Here is a 16,738-nt window from a genome sequence, read left to right on the forward strand (position 1 = left end):
AGAGAGAAATGTACTAGCCAGTGTCAGAAAGCTTGGTCTCAGTCGCAGGTCATGGGTCTTGCAACAGGACAATGACCCAAAACACACCGCTAAAAACACCCAAGAATGGCTAAGAGGAAAAAATTGGACTATTCTAAAGTGGCCTTCTATGAGCCCTGACCTCAATCCTATTGAGCATCTTTGGAAGGAGCTGAAACATGCAGTCTGGAAAAGGCACCCTTCAAACCGGACACAACTGGAGCAGTTTGCTCATGAGGAGTGGGCCAAAATACCTGCTGAGAGGTGCAGATGTCTCATTGACAGTTACAGGAAGCGTTTGATTGCAGTGATTGCCTCAAAAGGTTGCGCAACAAAATATTAAGTTAGGGGTACCATCATTTTTGTCCATGCCTGTTTCATGAGTTTATTTTTTTACATAATTCTGTTGAAGCATGGTTGAAAAACAATGTCTGACTTTCATTGGTTAACATTTATAGAATTTTAATTTATTATTACTTTTGTCAGATTAAAGTTATTTCTGTGACCATTGTGACTTTTTCTTTCATTGACCAAAGGGTACCAACAATTTTGTCCACGTCTGTATATATATATATATATATATATATATATATATATATATATATATATATACACATTTGTTTTTACGGATGATTTTAACGCTTTGCAGTTGTGAGGTTTCTGTTAGTGGGATGTAGTTAATGAGAAGGTAGAGTTAAGCTTATGTTTGTTGCGGATTATTTTTTCATGTTAATTTGTGATAATGTTGGCTGTTGTGGGTATGAGTGATAGTGTGCACAAACGTATGTGTTTAGATTGGGGCTTAAGGTGTAGGTCCATCTCTATTCTGGAGAAGAGTTGTTGATCCAGAGAGTTATTCTGATTGCCCCCCCCCCCACCCCACCCCTTTGCAGGATTATAGACTGAACTAGATGGATGGTGTGGCGAAAGCCACTTCGCCACAGTGTTTTGCAGGGGGCTGTTTGTCCGCCTCCTGCCCCTGGATTACGGGCCCTCTCATCAGCCAGGCCTCTTTTGTTCACAAAGGACTTGTACTAACTTGAACCCCTGGTCTAATTCGTGCCATTTTGGGATGTTAAATGTCTGTGTATTGTAAAGGGTGGGACATTGTATACGTTGAGTAGTGAGGTTTGTTCCATTGTCTCTCTGTGTGTATTGGTGATGTCCCTTTGTCCTGAGAGATAATTGAATTACGTCTCAGTTGTCTCCAGGACAGAAAAGACTATTGTGTATTCTCCTGCCTGTGATGATTGCATCAACCCAGTGTGAGGTAATTGCATCACAGGCAGAGGGGAGGATTTTGTGTGGGAGTGTCTGAGTGTATTGTACGTGGTTATTGGCTGTTTTTACAAAACCCTGTGGGTGGTAACCATGATGGAAGATGTGTATAAATCAATGCTTGTGTTTTCAAATAAAGAGTTCCTGTTTTTACCCTTTACCATGTTGAGACTGGTGTTTGGGTAACTGATCGACACTGGGGGATTGCTATACGCTGAAGATTTGCTATACTCCCCTGGCATAACTTCTAGCTCTTGTAAGAGCTGTTCCTGCTCTCGGGATTTAGGAGAGGTTTACCCACTGGAGCCTGGAGCCTTGTCGTAGGTCCAGTGTGGGTAGGAGTCTATGAGACCTCAACCAAGCTTCGGCGGTTCGTGGGGGTGTGCAGTGCGTACGGTGTCAAGTGGAGTGCTTGGAGCATCTATCGACGGAGGTACCCGGTCAGGGTGCCAGGAGATCCGTTACAGATGGATGTCTTTTTTTCAGACTTACAAACTGTGTTACCATCTTAAGTTACTCCACACCTCCCAGTGTAGGCCACAAGCTCCTCCTCTTTCAGCCATCTTTCAAGTTTCCATTTTAGATTGAGGCTTGTGCTTATTCAGGAAAAGGTGATGTTTGGTGACATTTTAAGTATGTGACATTTAAGTAGTGAACTTAAACCTGGTGAACGAGAAACAATTCAGTTTTTTTAATTTTTAATTTTTGTTTTGTCCACTTTTGGACGATCATAATCTTATGTGTATAACCTTCTTAAGTGAACAATTTACATGGGGTAGGTAACCAACTTTACAACTTAACATTTAATGTATAAATGGCTAAAAATATGAGCCCAAATTTAAAAGTATCAAATAAAGTAAAGAAGAATCTGCCTTCCCACACAGAATGTAACCTACAGTCAACCAGGTATACCTGGGAGAATGCCGACTGTGACACAATATACTATATGTAACAAGGATATAACTAGAGAGCATCGGGGTGTATTAGATTAGAAAAGAGGTATCAGAGAGACAAGGTACTGGGTCTATAACCCTATATCTCCCTCCAAAAATAGCATCAAACCCCTCTCACTCAATGTCCCTATCTTTCCCTACTCCAGACACGACAGTGATTGCCCAGCTTCATCAAGGTATATAAGAAGGGGAAAGGAGGAAAATATAAACAGCTGTAACAAAAACGTCCCAACGCTTTTCCTTGGCTTGCGCCAAATCATCAGGGGACCAATATACCAAGTGATGTCATCAGGTGGAAATTAATGATATTATGATCAATATAAAGCGGTGATCAATCGCCTAAACAAAACTACTTAACTGTCCAATAAGTTCCAAAGTGTAGGTCAGCCGTAGAACTTCAGTACAGGTCCTGCGTATGGCAGTCCATAACATGGCCTTCCGTGTGTGGCAGCAGCAATTTGAGCGCCGGACATGGTCGCTTTTAAATAGCGCGCCGGTCCGCTCCTTATCCGTCCCCTTCTTAAGTGCCTCTTTGTGAGAAATAAAATGTATAAGTAAGCAAGAAAATGTGTGATTAACCCTTTCACGTCTGCAATCTGTATATATACGTGATAGCTGCACATACCCCGTGCAGCTACCACGTATATATACGTTCTGGCAGCTCTTTAATCCAAGCGCTGCAAAGCGCTTGGATTAAAGCTTCTGCCCCTGCCCTGTATGCTGTCACGGACAGCATACAGTGCAGTAATGCCGGCAAGGGACCAATCAGAGTGGCCCCTTGCCGGCAATCGATCCGATTGGTTAGTCTGTGCAGACTAACCAATCGGATCGCGGCAGCGTTAAAATGCCGGTTTCAGGCTCTGATCTGCGCTCTGCAGATCAGAGCCTGAAATCGGTAAGGTGTCCTCGTGCCCCCCGATCCTCCAAGCCTTTGGTGTGCCCCTCTGTGGTCCCCCCCATCTGTGCCCCGCTGACCTGTGCCACGGAGATCTGTGCCTCCTGCGCAGCTGCGCTGATCTCCTTCCTGCCCTGATGCGGTCCGCCCCCTCCCCGCCTCCTGCATTAATTTTCTGGCCGCCGGCGCCCCCCCCCCCCAGCGCGGCCCCCGATTCCCCATTCTGTGTGCGATGGCGGCGGCTCCATTCCTGAGCCGCCGCCATCAGCAGAGAGTGTCAGCTCTATGCTGACACTCTCCTGTAACCCCATAGATGCTGCGGTTGCGGCATCCATCGGGTTAACAGAGGGAAGGGGCTCCCCCTCTCCACCATCGGGGCTGCAGCGCTGTGATTGCAGCGCCCGATGGTTGCCATGGCAACCGGACGCTTTGCAAAAGCGTCCGGTTGCCATGGCAAAGGCGTCCAGTGCTGCCACCTACAGGCAGTCTGGAAGTATTATACTTTGCAATGCAAGAGCATTGCAAAGTATAGTACAACTATCAGCCCCACTGGATCTTCAAGATCCAAGAGGGAACTGATAAAAAAAAAGTGAAAATAATAAAAGTAAAAATAAATCAATAAATAAATAAAAATGTAAAAAAAAAAAAGACATTGCCTTTTCCTATAAAAAAATGAAAAAATAAAATAAAATACACATATTAGGTGTCACCGCGTCCGTAACGACCGTCTCTATAAATATATCACATGATGGCCCCCGTCCGATAAACACCATAAAAATAAATTTTTAAAAAACTGTGCCAAAAAAGCTATTTTTGTCACCTTACATCACAAAAAGTGCAACAGCAAGCGATCAAAAAGGCTTATGACCCCCAAAATAGTATCAATCAAACCATCACTTCGTCCCGCAAAAAATGATACCCTATTTAAGACAATCGCCCAGAAAATAAAAAAGCTATGGCTCTCAGACTATAGAGACACTAAAACATCATTTTTTTGGTTTCAGAAATGCTATTATTGTGTAAAACTTAAATAAATAAGAAAAAGTATACATATTATTGCCACGTCCGTAACGATCTTCTCTATAAAACTATCACATGACCTAACTCCTCAGATGAACGCTGTGAAAATAAATAAATGAAAACTGTTCCAAAACAGCCAATTTTTGGGTCACCTTGCCCCATAAAGTGTAATAATGAATGATCAAAAAATCCTATGTACCCAAAAATGATACCAATAAAAACCTCAACACTTTCTGCAAAAAACGAGCCCCTGCACAAGACTATCGGCAAAAAAATAAAAAACATATGGCGTTCAGAAAACCAATCCAGCACAATCTGCCTTCCAAAAACCGTATGGCATTCCTTTCCTTCTGCGCCCTGCCGTGTGCCCGTACAGCAGTTTACGACCACATGTGGGGTGTTTCTGTAAACCGCGGAATCAGGGTAATAAATATTGAGTTTTGTTTGGCTGTTAACCCTCAATGTGTTAAAGAAAAAAAATATATAAAATGGAAAATCTGCCAAAAAAGTTAAATTTTAAAATTTCATCTCCATTTTCCTTTAATTCTTGTGGAACGCCTAAAGGGTTAACAAAGTTTGTAAAAATCAGTTTTGAGTAACTTGAGGGGTGTAGTTTCTATAATGGGGTCATTTATGGAGGTTTCCACTATGTAAGCCCCACAAAGAAACTTCAGACCTGAACTGGTCCTTAAAAAGTGGGTTTTGGAAATTTTCTTAAAAATTGTAAGAATTGCTTCTAAACTTCTAAGCCTTCTAACGTCCTAAAAAAATAAAATGACATTTCCAAAATGATGCCAACATAAAGTAGACATATGGGGAATGTTAAGTAATAAATATTTTATTAGGTATCACTTTCTGTTTTAGACGCAGAGAAATGGAAATTTGGAAAATTGTGACTTTTTCCTAATTTTTGGTAAATTTGGGATTTTTTCATAAATAAAGGTGAAATATATTGACTCAAATATATGACTATCATGAAGTACAATGTGTCACGAGAAAACAATCTCAGAATGGCGTGGATAAGTAAAAGTGTTCCAAAGCTATTACCACATAAAGTGACGCATGTCAGATTTGTAAATTTTGACCTGGACATTGGGGCATCAATGACCCTTGGTCATGAAAGGGTTAAGGATACTTTCACACTAGCGTTTTTGCTGAATCCGGCAGGGTTCAGCAAAAACCTTTCCGTTACGGATAATACAACCATCTGCATCCGTTATGAACAGATCTGGTTGTATTATCTTTAACATACCCAAGACAGATCCGTCATAAACTCCACTGACAGTCAATGGAGGACGGATTCTATTCTGTCAGATTGTGTCAGAGAAAACTGATATGTCCCCATTGACTTGCATTGTGGGTTATGACGGATCCGTTTTGCTCCGCATCTCAGGACGAAAAGCAAACCACAGCATGCTGCGGTTTGCTCTCTGGTATGAGAACGGAACGGAATGCATTTTGGAGCATTACGTTCTGTTCAGTTACGTTTTGTCCCCATTGACAATGAATGGGGACAAAACGGAAGTGTTTTTTTCTGTAATTGAGACCCTATGAAGGATCTAAATACCGGAAAAAAATTAACGCTAGTGTGAAAGTATCCTACGGTGCAGAAATCAATATGCACAGTGTCACATATTTATTTCATATAAGATATGAAATTCTAAAAATTATGATTTCATATTTTTACGAAATATGAAAAATGAAAAATTTCATTGGTGGACATATAAATGCCAGTTCTTTTATTGATGAGATCTAAAGTCAATTTGTGCAGATAATGAAACAGGGTGCAATTAATTATATAAAATATAATTTATTACAAATAAATACAGTAAAAATGGCATAAAAATTTATACAAGGACAATATCAAAATTGACCACAAGATGGTGCTCCACCGTTTACGCCAGGCTCACTTAATTTACTACACCAAGTACAATACAATGCTACTCTTTTTTTCAAATCAAATTATTACCGATTAGTGTACTGGTTATCAGGACACTATAATGCAACGAAAAAAACTATAGAAATGAATCTGTGGAAAGTCCCTTATGCTCAATCAAAGAATATGGCAGTAAAAGACACCTTATAAATACGCCCATTGGCCTAACTACGGGTAATAAAATCCGATCAGAGATCCCACTCTGATAGAAATATTACAGGAATTCTAATGATGTGCACGTTCATTAAAATTTTCCATAAAATTACTGTTTTAACACTATTGACCCACTAATAATGGGGTCTCAACTATATGCCGATTGGAGGGATTTATAATTACTGCAAATGAAATAAATTATACATTACCCCTGGCTTTGGGATAAAGAGCTTTTAGAAGGGAGACAGTTTTCCAAGATTTTGATCTGTCAGTTTCTTTTTACGAGTTTCGGGTGTGTCCCTGGAAGAATTCCTTAGGGTGTAGGGAGCTTTTTCTTAGGACTGGAAGTGGTGAAGATCTGTGATCTTTGTCGTCCTGTGGTACGTTCCTGACGCGTGACATGATGTTTCCCTGATCTCCAAAACTGGATCAGATATTCTAATCCTTATCTATGCCCATCCCCTCTTGGATTAGGGATTTCCAATTAGATAAGGTGGGTGTGACGTATGTTAATCATGGGGATGATGTAACTTAATTGGCATTCCTTAGAAACTTCTGCCCATCTACCACTTGATGGCACTGTTGTATCATATATGAAATTTTTAAATATTTTAAGAATTAACACATATATATGGCTTCATTAAACAACTTAAACTTTGACCTCTCCCAACTTAAATCAATTAGGAGGGACTCTTCTTTGACACTTTAGAATCACTTTTCCAGACATCATGGATCCATCTTGACAGTTAACATACCATCTTATTTATGGTCAGATAAGAGAACAAAATCTTTTAACTTTTCTCTTGGTTTGTGTACCCAAATTGTCTCCGCTATTAAGTAATGATGTTTGAAATAACATCAGCTCCTCTGAATGGATCCTATTTAGGAAAATTCAACTTAAACGCTCTACATCCCCTAAGATTATATATCCACTCAGTGAGATACACACAGTATAAAATATACATTAACAATATTTTGTTATAATACATCAATATTGCATAGTATATATGAATACAAGTTCAAACGCTAAATAAATGCACACAGGAATATATATATATATATATATATATATATATGTGTGTGTGAATATATGAATAGACATCTACTCCACACCAGATGTGTTTTATGGATATCTTTCCTTATCAGATCATGGCTCAGCCATGAAACACCCATTGTTCCTCAGCCAGACATGTTTAGAGAAACCAGTACAGATAAATCCATGTCTCTAAACAATAATAAAAAGTATAATGTTCTCTATACATTCACTTTTAACACATTGAACTTGCCATGAACCCATCGTTGTTTTTTTTTCAGGTTCATGCTGATCACATGCTGTTAAAGGCAATGATCATCTATATTGAATATAGTATCATCAGATACATTGTACACTTAGGAAAATGCACAACAACCGTGGTGGTGGTATCTGTTGTCCATGTTATGATCCTGCTTCTAAAGGTGTTATCTTTTACAGGAAGTATTAGCCTCTTTTATAGGCTCACAGGCCAGTGATGAAGCAAGGGTCAATATCTTGTGGTATTGTCTAAAGTACTATACAATATCAGAAATATAGAAATATTTTCACTTCTGTTTCAGGTAAAAAGACTTCAGGGGTCTTGTCTTTTTTTCGTGGGACAGGTGGGAAGAGTCCAGACTTATCAGCACCGAGAAAGGAAACCTTACGAGGTGCCGACAGTGCTTATTATCAAGTTGGGCAGATGGGGAGGGAAGGTACAGATAACCAAGGAGCTGAAAATCAAGGTACTAGTAAAATGTTCATTGTGCTGCAAACTATACCTAAAAGATAAACCAGGCATCGCTCTTAAGGTTCTGTAATGTCTGTACAATGTTACTTTATGAAATCTAACTTAAAAAAAGAAATAATGGGGCTATCCAGAACCATCTTCTTCTAGGTAACATTCCAAATCTTTCAAGTCTTACATTGTAATTTATGCCAGTACTCTGGATGAGGTGCTCGAAGTAGGTTATCAACCCAGTCAATACGCAAGGATACTGCAACACTCAAATGTGCTTGAGATGAACTTGGCTGTAGACAAGGGATGGCCAACCTGAGGATCTCCAGCTGTTGTAAAACTACAACTCCCACAGCAGGGCATGGTGGGAGTTGTAGTTTCACAACAACTGGAGGGCCGCAGGTTGGCCATCACTGCTGTAGACTGTATTGTAGGATAATCCAAAAATTGGTTGTTAACCTTTTTGGTCATGAAACATTTAACAGACTGTAAACCTATGTTCTCCACATGACCGCATAGGATAATGTGCTGAAGTAGCTTTTAATGACCTCTGTTTTCCTCTCCTGGAAAGTCAGGACACTGCCATACACTACATCAGCTGGTTCAGCCAACATCCATCTAATATGTATGGCCACTTTAAAGGGGTTTTCCAGTCTCCTGTTATTGATTACTCATATTCAGGATAAAGTCCAACACCCGCACCCCCACCAATCAGCTGTTCCTTGCAGGCTCTGGCACTAGATCTAGCAATTTGAATGGCACAGGAAGCACAGCTCCTTTCAAAGTGTAGTGGCCATGCTGAGTTGCTGCAGTAATGTAGCACAACCACTAAACTTTGAACAGAGCTGTGCTTTCTATTCCATTCAAAGTACTAGTTCCAGCATCAGATGCTGTGGGGAACAGCTGATCAGTGGGGTGTGGGATGTCGGAACCTCACCCATCAGATACTGACTACCTATCCTGAGGATAGGTCATTAATATCTGGAGCTTGGAAAACCCCTTTAATACGACAGTCATCTGTAATTATAATTGCAATTATTGATTTCTGTCTACAAAAATCATAAGTGAAGAGCTATAAGCCAGTAGAGGCTATGTGGGTCTAGCTCCTGATTGCAGTGCACCAATCCATCCTTTACTTCCTCTAAAATCATTTTAATTCATTAGAATACTTTTAATGGCCACCATTGTGTGAGCTTTGGTTGGAATATATTTTTATGGCCATTTCACACGCTTAATTAGGTGCTTGTGATGCTTATTAATTGGATCAAACCGAGCGCTTAAGGCAACATTTTATCAAAAGGCAAATAGCAGGAAAATGTTAGAGATTCCCATCTCATTCATATTCATGAATCTAATGCGAAGCACTTTCCAAGCTTCGAGTAAGCAGATTGCTTAACATGTGCAGTCTGCCTTACAATTTACTGAGACAAATGTCTTTTCACTGTGACTTAGAAAAAAAGAAAATCTTTCAGTTGTTCCCTCGATCGAACCCATGCCTCCATAAGTCTAGCTTTCCCATTTACAGCTTCACAACCTGTATTGTTTATTTCTCCTATCATGTCTTACCATGTGTCTACATTAGAGTATAGCTCTTTGCCCCAATATGCTTCTGTATTGTACTGCATTTTGTCTGCTTCTTTTTATCTTGATGGTAGGGTAACTGCTGGTATTAAGAGTGAAATTTCATTAACTGGGCATGCCATTTATAAGGCTAGAGCACTGGGTCATCAGGGCATGTTAGCAGCCACCCCACCAGCACCAAAGCCCACTGCTGGTGAGGAGAATATTTTAAACTGGTTAACTGGTTTGAATTTTTGACATTATGGAGGCTCAATGGTTAGCACTGGTGCCTTGCAGCGTTGGGGTCCTAGGTTTGAATCTAATCAAGGTCAACCTCTGCATGGAGTTTGGTATGTTCTCCCTGTGTTTGTGCGAGTTTCCTCTGGGTACTCCAGTTTCCTGCCACACTCCAAGGACATACTGATCGGGAATTTTGAGATTGTGATCCCCATTGGGGAAAGGGGGATAGTGATAATGTCTGTAAAGCGCTGTGGAATATGTCAGCGATATGTAAGTGAGTAAAATAAAACAATACCTACCTGTTAAATTAGTCCTCGACAATAACCTGAACACAAAGGAGGAGGTTTATCAATTTTGGTGCAATTTGCTTCATAACTAACTTTTAGAGCTGGAGATGAAAGTGGTGAAAGTTAAGACCAAATTTAGCAAATGTCATGCAGAAAGCATAATAAATGAGACGTGGTGTAGATTTGTAACATTTTGCTGGAAATTGCAACATTTTACAACAATTGTGACATTTTCACACCAGTTTGTGCCTTTTGTCGGATAACACATTTATAAATGTGATAGTCCTAATGCCACTTTTCTTGGCAGATTTCTCTAAGTGTCTCACTTTTGGGGCTAGCAGCTGTAATCTGTGGGGAATTTAGGAAGTAAGGGGGAGATATTGCAAAGACCAGCGTTTTACATTTTATGTGCTCCAGAGTGAAATCTGCGACAGCCCTGAGCTACCATAGATTTCTGTCTTCCTTTGCCCCTGAAAACAGAAGCAAATGAAGATAATTGCAGCAAACTCACTGTCCCTGCCCACTCCCCAACCTCACCACACCCACTTTGTAAAAGGTGGCAAGGGCGGCGCAGAAAGGACCTTTTGAACAAAATTTGGTGCAAGTGTTGTTTAAAAAGTCGCAAACATGTGGTTTGTGACTTATTTCCTCAGCCAGGAAGATGATATATCACCCCCTATGTCTTTACTTGTAGCTAGTGAACAGCAGCACTTGTGTGCAGTCTCCATTACCACAGCTCCACATTACCACAGTCTGTCCTGTCCGTCCTCTCTGTACTTAATGTCTCCTCATAAGCTCCATTCCCACAGAGATTCAGCTGAAGATCTTATCTGTATTCAAGATTAGTGATGAGCGGCAGGGGTCATTTTGTGAATATTTCGTGAAATATTCGTAGAATATTCATAGAATATTTGTAAATTTGAATATTCGTTAGGAGTAGTGTTGATTGCAAATTTTCGTAATGAGACTAAATGAGGTAATGAAAACTCAGATCCGATGGTATATTCTAACTCCCAGGCATTCCCATGGTGACGGGGACACTTGTCGGGGAAGAGTATGCCAAAGTGGAAGAACTGTACAAATTTAAAAAAATAATAAAAAAATATTCTAGAAAATGAATATATTAGTTTTTTTTGAATATTTGTAATATTAAAAAACAAGAATATATAGCGAATATAAAAAAAAAGAATGTAGAACAATTTAGCTAATATAGTGCTGTAATGGTTTTCTTTTTAACCTGTTTAGGACATAGGGCGTACCGGTACGCCCTGATTTCCCGGTCCTTAAGGACATGTACGGGTATGTCCTATGTATTTCCGATCACCGCGGGCGGGCACCATGGCTAAATTCGAAGGTGCCCCCCATGTCGGCTATCGCCGCAAACCGCAGGTCAATTCAGACCTGCGGTTTGCGGTTTTACCTTATTCAGCGGGTGGTGGTGCCATCGGGTCCCCATGCAGCTGTAGGGGGGACCCGATGGCATGGAATGCAGCACAATGCCTTCCGGTGACGAGCCTGTGAGATCCAGCCCCCTGGATCTCACCGGCAGGAAGCTGTATGATTAATACACACAGTATTACTCATACAGCCAATGCATTCCAATACAGAAGTATTGGAATGCATTGTAAAAGGGATTAGACCCCCAAAAGTTGAAGTCCCAAAGTAGGACAAAAAGAAAGTAAAAGAAAAAGTAAAAATAAACAAAAACTTCATTTTCCCCAAATAAAGTTAAAAAAATTGGAAAAAATAGACATATAGGTATCGCGCGTCCGCATCGCTCTATAAAAATATCACCTAAAACCACACAGTAAAAAATAAAAACTGTCCTAAATAAACAATTTTTTTGTCACCTTACATCACACAAAGTACAACAGTAAGCGATCAAAAAGGCGTATCTCCACCAAAATGGTACCAATCTAACCGTCACCTCATCCTGCAAAAAATTAGCCCCTACCTAAGACAATCGCCCAAAAAATTAAAAAACTATGGCTCAGAATATAGAGCCACTAAAACATGATTTTTTTTTCTGTAATACTTGCATAAATAAAATAAGGTATACATATTAGATATACTCCGTAATAACCTGCTCTATAAAAATATCACATGACCTAACCCCTGAGGTGAACACTAAAAAAGACATATAAAAACGGTGTAAAAAAAAAGCCATTTTTTTGTCATCTTACACCACAAAAAGTGTAATAGCAAGCGATCAAAAAGTCATATGCACCCCAAAATAGTGGCAATCGAACCGGCATCTCATCCCGCAAAAAATGAGACCCTACCTAAGATAATCGCCCAAAAACTGAAAAAAACTATGGTTCTCAGACTATGGAGACACTAAAAAATGATTTTGTTTTGTTTCAAAAATGAAATCCTTGTGTAAAACTTACATAAATAAAAAAATAGTATTCATATTAGGTATCGCAGCGTCTGTGACAACCTGCTCTATAAAAATACCACATGATCTAACCTGTCGGATGACTGTTGTAAATATAAAAACTGTGCCAAAACAGCTATTTCTTGTTACCTTGCCTCACAAAAAGTGTAATATAGAGCATATGTACCCTAAACTAGTACCAACAAAATTTCTCCTGTAGTTTCTAAAATGGGGTCACTTTTATGGAGTTTCTACTTTAGGGGTGCATCGGGGGGGGGGGGGGCTTCAAATCGGACATGGTGTCAAAAAACCAGTCCAGCAAAATCTGCCTTCCAAAAACCGTATGGCATTCCTTTCCTTCTGTGCCCTGCCGTGTGCCCGTACAGCAGTTTACAACCACATATGGGGTGTTAATGTAAACTACAGAATCATGGCCATAAATATTGCATTTTGTTTGGCTGTTAACCCTTGCTTTGTAACTGGAAAAAATGGATTAAAATGGAAAATTTCCCCAAAAATTAAAATTCAGAAACTTCATCTCCATTTGCCAATAACTCTTGTGGAACACCTAAAGGGTTAATAAGGTTTGTAAAATCAGTTTTGAATACCTTGAGGGGTGTAGTTTCTTAGATGGGGTCACTTTTATGCATTTTCTACTCTAGGGGTGCATCAGGGGGCTTCAAATGGGACATGGTGTGTAAAAAAAAAAAAAAAAACAGTCCAGCAAAATCTGCCTTCCAAAAACTGTATGGGGTGTTTTTGTAAACTACAGAATCGGGGCCATAAATATTGAGTTTTGTTTTGCTGTTAACCCTTGCTTTGTAACTGGGAAAAAAAATATTAAAATTGAAAATCTGCCAAAAAAGTGAAATTTTGAAATTGTATCTCTATTTTCCATTAATTCTTGTGGAACACCTAAAGGGTTAACAACATTTGTAAAAATCAGTTTTGAATACCTTGAGGGGTGTAGTTTCTAGAATGGAGTCATTTTTGGATGGTTTCTATTATGTAAGCCTCACAAAGTGACTTCAGACCTGAACTGGTGCTTAAAAAGTTGGTTTTTGAAAATTTCTGAGAAATTCCAAGATTTACTTAAAATGATCCTAATATGAAGTAGACATAGGGGGAATGTAAAGTAATAACTATTTTTGTAGGTATTACTATGTATTATAGAAGTAGAGAAATTGAAACTTAGAAATTTGCAAATTTTTCAAAATTTATGGCAAATTCTGTATTTTTTTTATAAATAAAAATGATTTTTTACTCCATTTTACCAGTGTCATGAAGTACAAAATGTGACGAAAAAACAGCCTCAGAATGGCCTGGATAAGTCAAAGCGTTTTAAAGTTATCACCACTTAAAGTGACACTGGTCAGATTTTCAAAAAATTTCCTGGTCCTTAAAGGATAACTGTCGTATTATTTTTTGGGGGAGTATTGGATTGTGGTGATTAATATCACCTTGGTGGCCCTATTTCAACTTTTCACTGTGTATTCAATTACTAAGTTCCAGCAGAAAATAACCCCTAAAATCACAATTTTAATGATATGGGTTAAAAAAGATCCACTATAGATCCTCTATCCAAAAAAGAAGAAAATTACATGCAAGGTATGTGACTGATATATTACATCCAGAGTCTTGATAATACACCTGGGGTGTGGGAGTAAATTATAACTAGATCCGCCCCTATCCTAAAACCTCAGCCCAGGGAAGGCTCCTGATGGTGGAGGCCCCCTGTCCACGTTCCTAGAGTATTATCCCTTGTCCCTGAAAGGATGAAAAAAGGAAATATTCTGGATTCCCCCAGGTATGAGGTGAGGATAATAAGGTATCAATGGTACATCTATTAACTGGATGCAAAGAGACAAAGTACAAGCACAAAAATACAGATAGTCAGGGTTGACCATATAGTTAAACACCTGGATTACCTCGACGCGTTTCCCCCTAGACAGTGCTGTGGGATCATCAGGAGGTATGATAACAAAGACACAAAAAAGGTATACATTGCTAATGTAACATGATATATACTGGCTCACAGCCAGGTTACATAGTCGTTCAATTCATTTCATCGCTCTATATATGGTTAATACAGGGGGTGCCATGCTAAGACCAGTCCACATAAAGTGTGGCACCATTCCCAACCAGTCACAGACTAAATATATCCTGTGTGGCTATGGTGCCTTAGTCCAAATCCTGGATGCCAAATGAAGGTGTGTTCCACATCGGTTAGAAGGTATACACCCCAACCAGACAGTGGTCCTGTCGTCTCACTGCGGAAGAGTCTTGGAGACTTACAATCCTGAAGGCCTCTTCTCGGTAAGCGCTCCCCCTGGTAGGCCTTCAGGATCTAGGGATAATTTACTCCCACACCCCAGGTGTATTATCAAGACTCTGGATGTAATATATCAGTCACAGTAATTTTCTTCTTTTTTGGATACAGGATCTATAGTGGATCTTTTTTAACGCATATCATTAAAATTGTGATTTTAGGGGTTATTTTTCTGCTGGAACTTAGATATATACTGTTTTAACCCCATTATATTCATGTTAATTGATTTAGTTGGAATTTTGTATTCAATTACCCCTTAATTCCAAATTGTTGTTCCCTGTACTGCCTATTTTTACCTGTGCTTAAAATAGGGTTGCTAGGCATGGTCCGTCTATCTGTTGATAGACTGAGCACGCAGCGTGCAAGGTCACATTACTGACAGCCAGGGACTGTAAGTAATTGATTAAAGCCAGGTCCGCCCCAGCAGCTGATAACCTGCCTGGGGCTGTGTGCACTTCTCCCTGTCCCTGCGCATGGCAGACGCTTCCTCACTCAGCAGAGCTGGAGAATGCAGAGTTGGAGCAGCGCAGACCAGGGAAGGGAGATCTGCCATCTGCTCAGTGTATAAATGAAAGCAACATGTGGTAAGAGGACCCCTTTGTGCTGCAGGAGATTAACCCTTTAGGAGGAGGGCTCTGGTTACTGACACTTTGGGGGGGGGGGGGGCTATTGTTACTGGCTAGTGCATGTGAGGAGCTCAATGCATTGTGGGTAGTGAGGGCAGGTGAGTTTAGCCTCAGGGGGAGGGCAGTAGCGGCCATCTTAACTGAATAGTGAAATTGCAGTTTTATGCAGACTGGTTGCTATGGGCTGAATCTTATTAAATATGGGGTAAGTCAGTCTAATAGTAACTGATTCTGGAATATCATGTTATTAGTAACTACATATATGAAAATTGAAATTAGGGTCTAAATGTGACAGTTACCCTTTAAGGTGAAATAAGGCTGTGTCCTTAAAGAGTTAATAGTTGACATTTTTTTCCAATCAGAATTTCAGATGAGAAAAAAATTACAACCATTAGACAAAGAAGATTATAGCACTATATTAGCTAAATTGTTCTATATTATTATTTTTTTTATATATTCGCTATATTGGTATATATTCTTGTTTTTGAATATTCCGAATATTCTAAAAAACGAATATATTTATTTTCTAGAATATTTGTCTTTTTAATTTTTTTATTTGTACAGTTGTTCCACTTTGGCATACTCCTCCCCCGACAAGAGTCCCCGTCACCATGGGAATGCCTGAGGGTTAGAATATACCATCAGATTGAGTTTTCACGATCTCAATGATTCTCATTATGAAAATTCGCATAACGAACGGGATCATGTGTACTGATTAAAAAAAATCTTGAATATTCGAAATTATGAATATATATCACTATAGTCTAAATATTTGCAAATTCTCTAAGTGCCGATATTCGCAATAAAAATTTGCAATTCGAATATTCGTGATCAACACTATTCAAGATCACAATCCCTGACAAGCAGAGCATAGAGGAAGATGAGGCAGCTCTTTACCTCAGTGCTGTGAAGTAACTTGCCCTGCTCTGTGATCAGGACAGGTTTTGTGTGTACTAATAGGACAGCAGACATTTTATTTCTCCTGATTGCTCCCTAGACAAAATGAGCCATTATAACTAATGAAATGTATTTTCATTTTCTTAATTCCCGGAGAACCCCTTTAAGTGGAGGTGAAGTGCTGAATCTACAGTCGTGGCCAAAAGTTTTGAGAATTACATAAATATTGGAAATTGGAAAAGTTGCTGCTCAAGTTTTTATAATAGCAATTTGCATATACTCCAGAATGTTATGAAGAGTGATCAGATGAATTGCATAGTCCTTCTTTGCCATGAAAATTAACTTAATCTCAAAAAAAACTTTCCACTGCATTTCATTGCTATCATTAAAGGACCTGCTGAGATCATTTCAGTAATCG

General features: G+C 39.4%; 1 protein-coding gene across 8 annotated transcripts in view; it reads left to right on the forward strand.

The window, feature by feature from the left end:
• PIKFYVE (phosphoinositide kinase, FYVE-type zinc finger containing) overlaps positions 1-16,738 on the forward strand; it is a 341,373-nt gene that overhangs the window by 298,480 nt on the left and 26,155 nt on the right. For 7 of the 8 annotated variants that reach the window (XM_044303222.1, XM_044303224.1, XM_044303223.1 and 4 more), the window contains one exon: positions 7,847-8,011. The exons of the other annotated variant lie outside the window; for it this stretch is intronic. In XM_044303222.1, the coding sequence (XP_044159157.1) occupies positions 7,847-8,011 (165 nt within the window). The remainder of the gene's footprint in view (positions 1-7,846; positions 8,012-16,738) is intronic. 8 annotated transcript variants of the gene reach the window in all.

Source organism: Bufo gargarizans, chromosome 8 (genome assembly GCF_014858855.1).
Source record: "Bufo gargarizans isolate SCDJY-AF-19 chromosome 8, ASM1485885v1, whole genome shotgun sequence".
NCBI classification, from domain to species: Eukaryota; Metazoa; Chordata; class Amphibia; order Anura; family Bufonidae; genus Bufo; species Bufo gargarizans.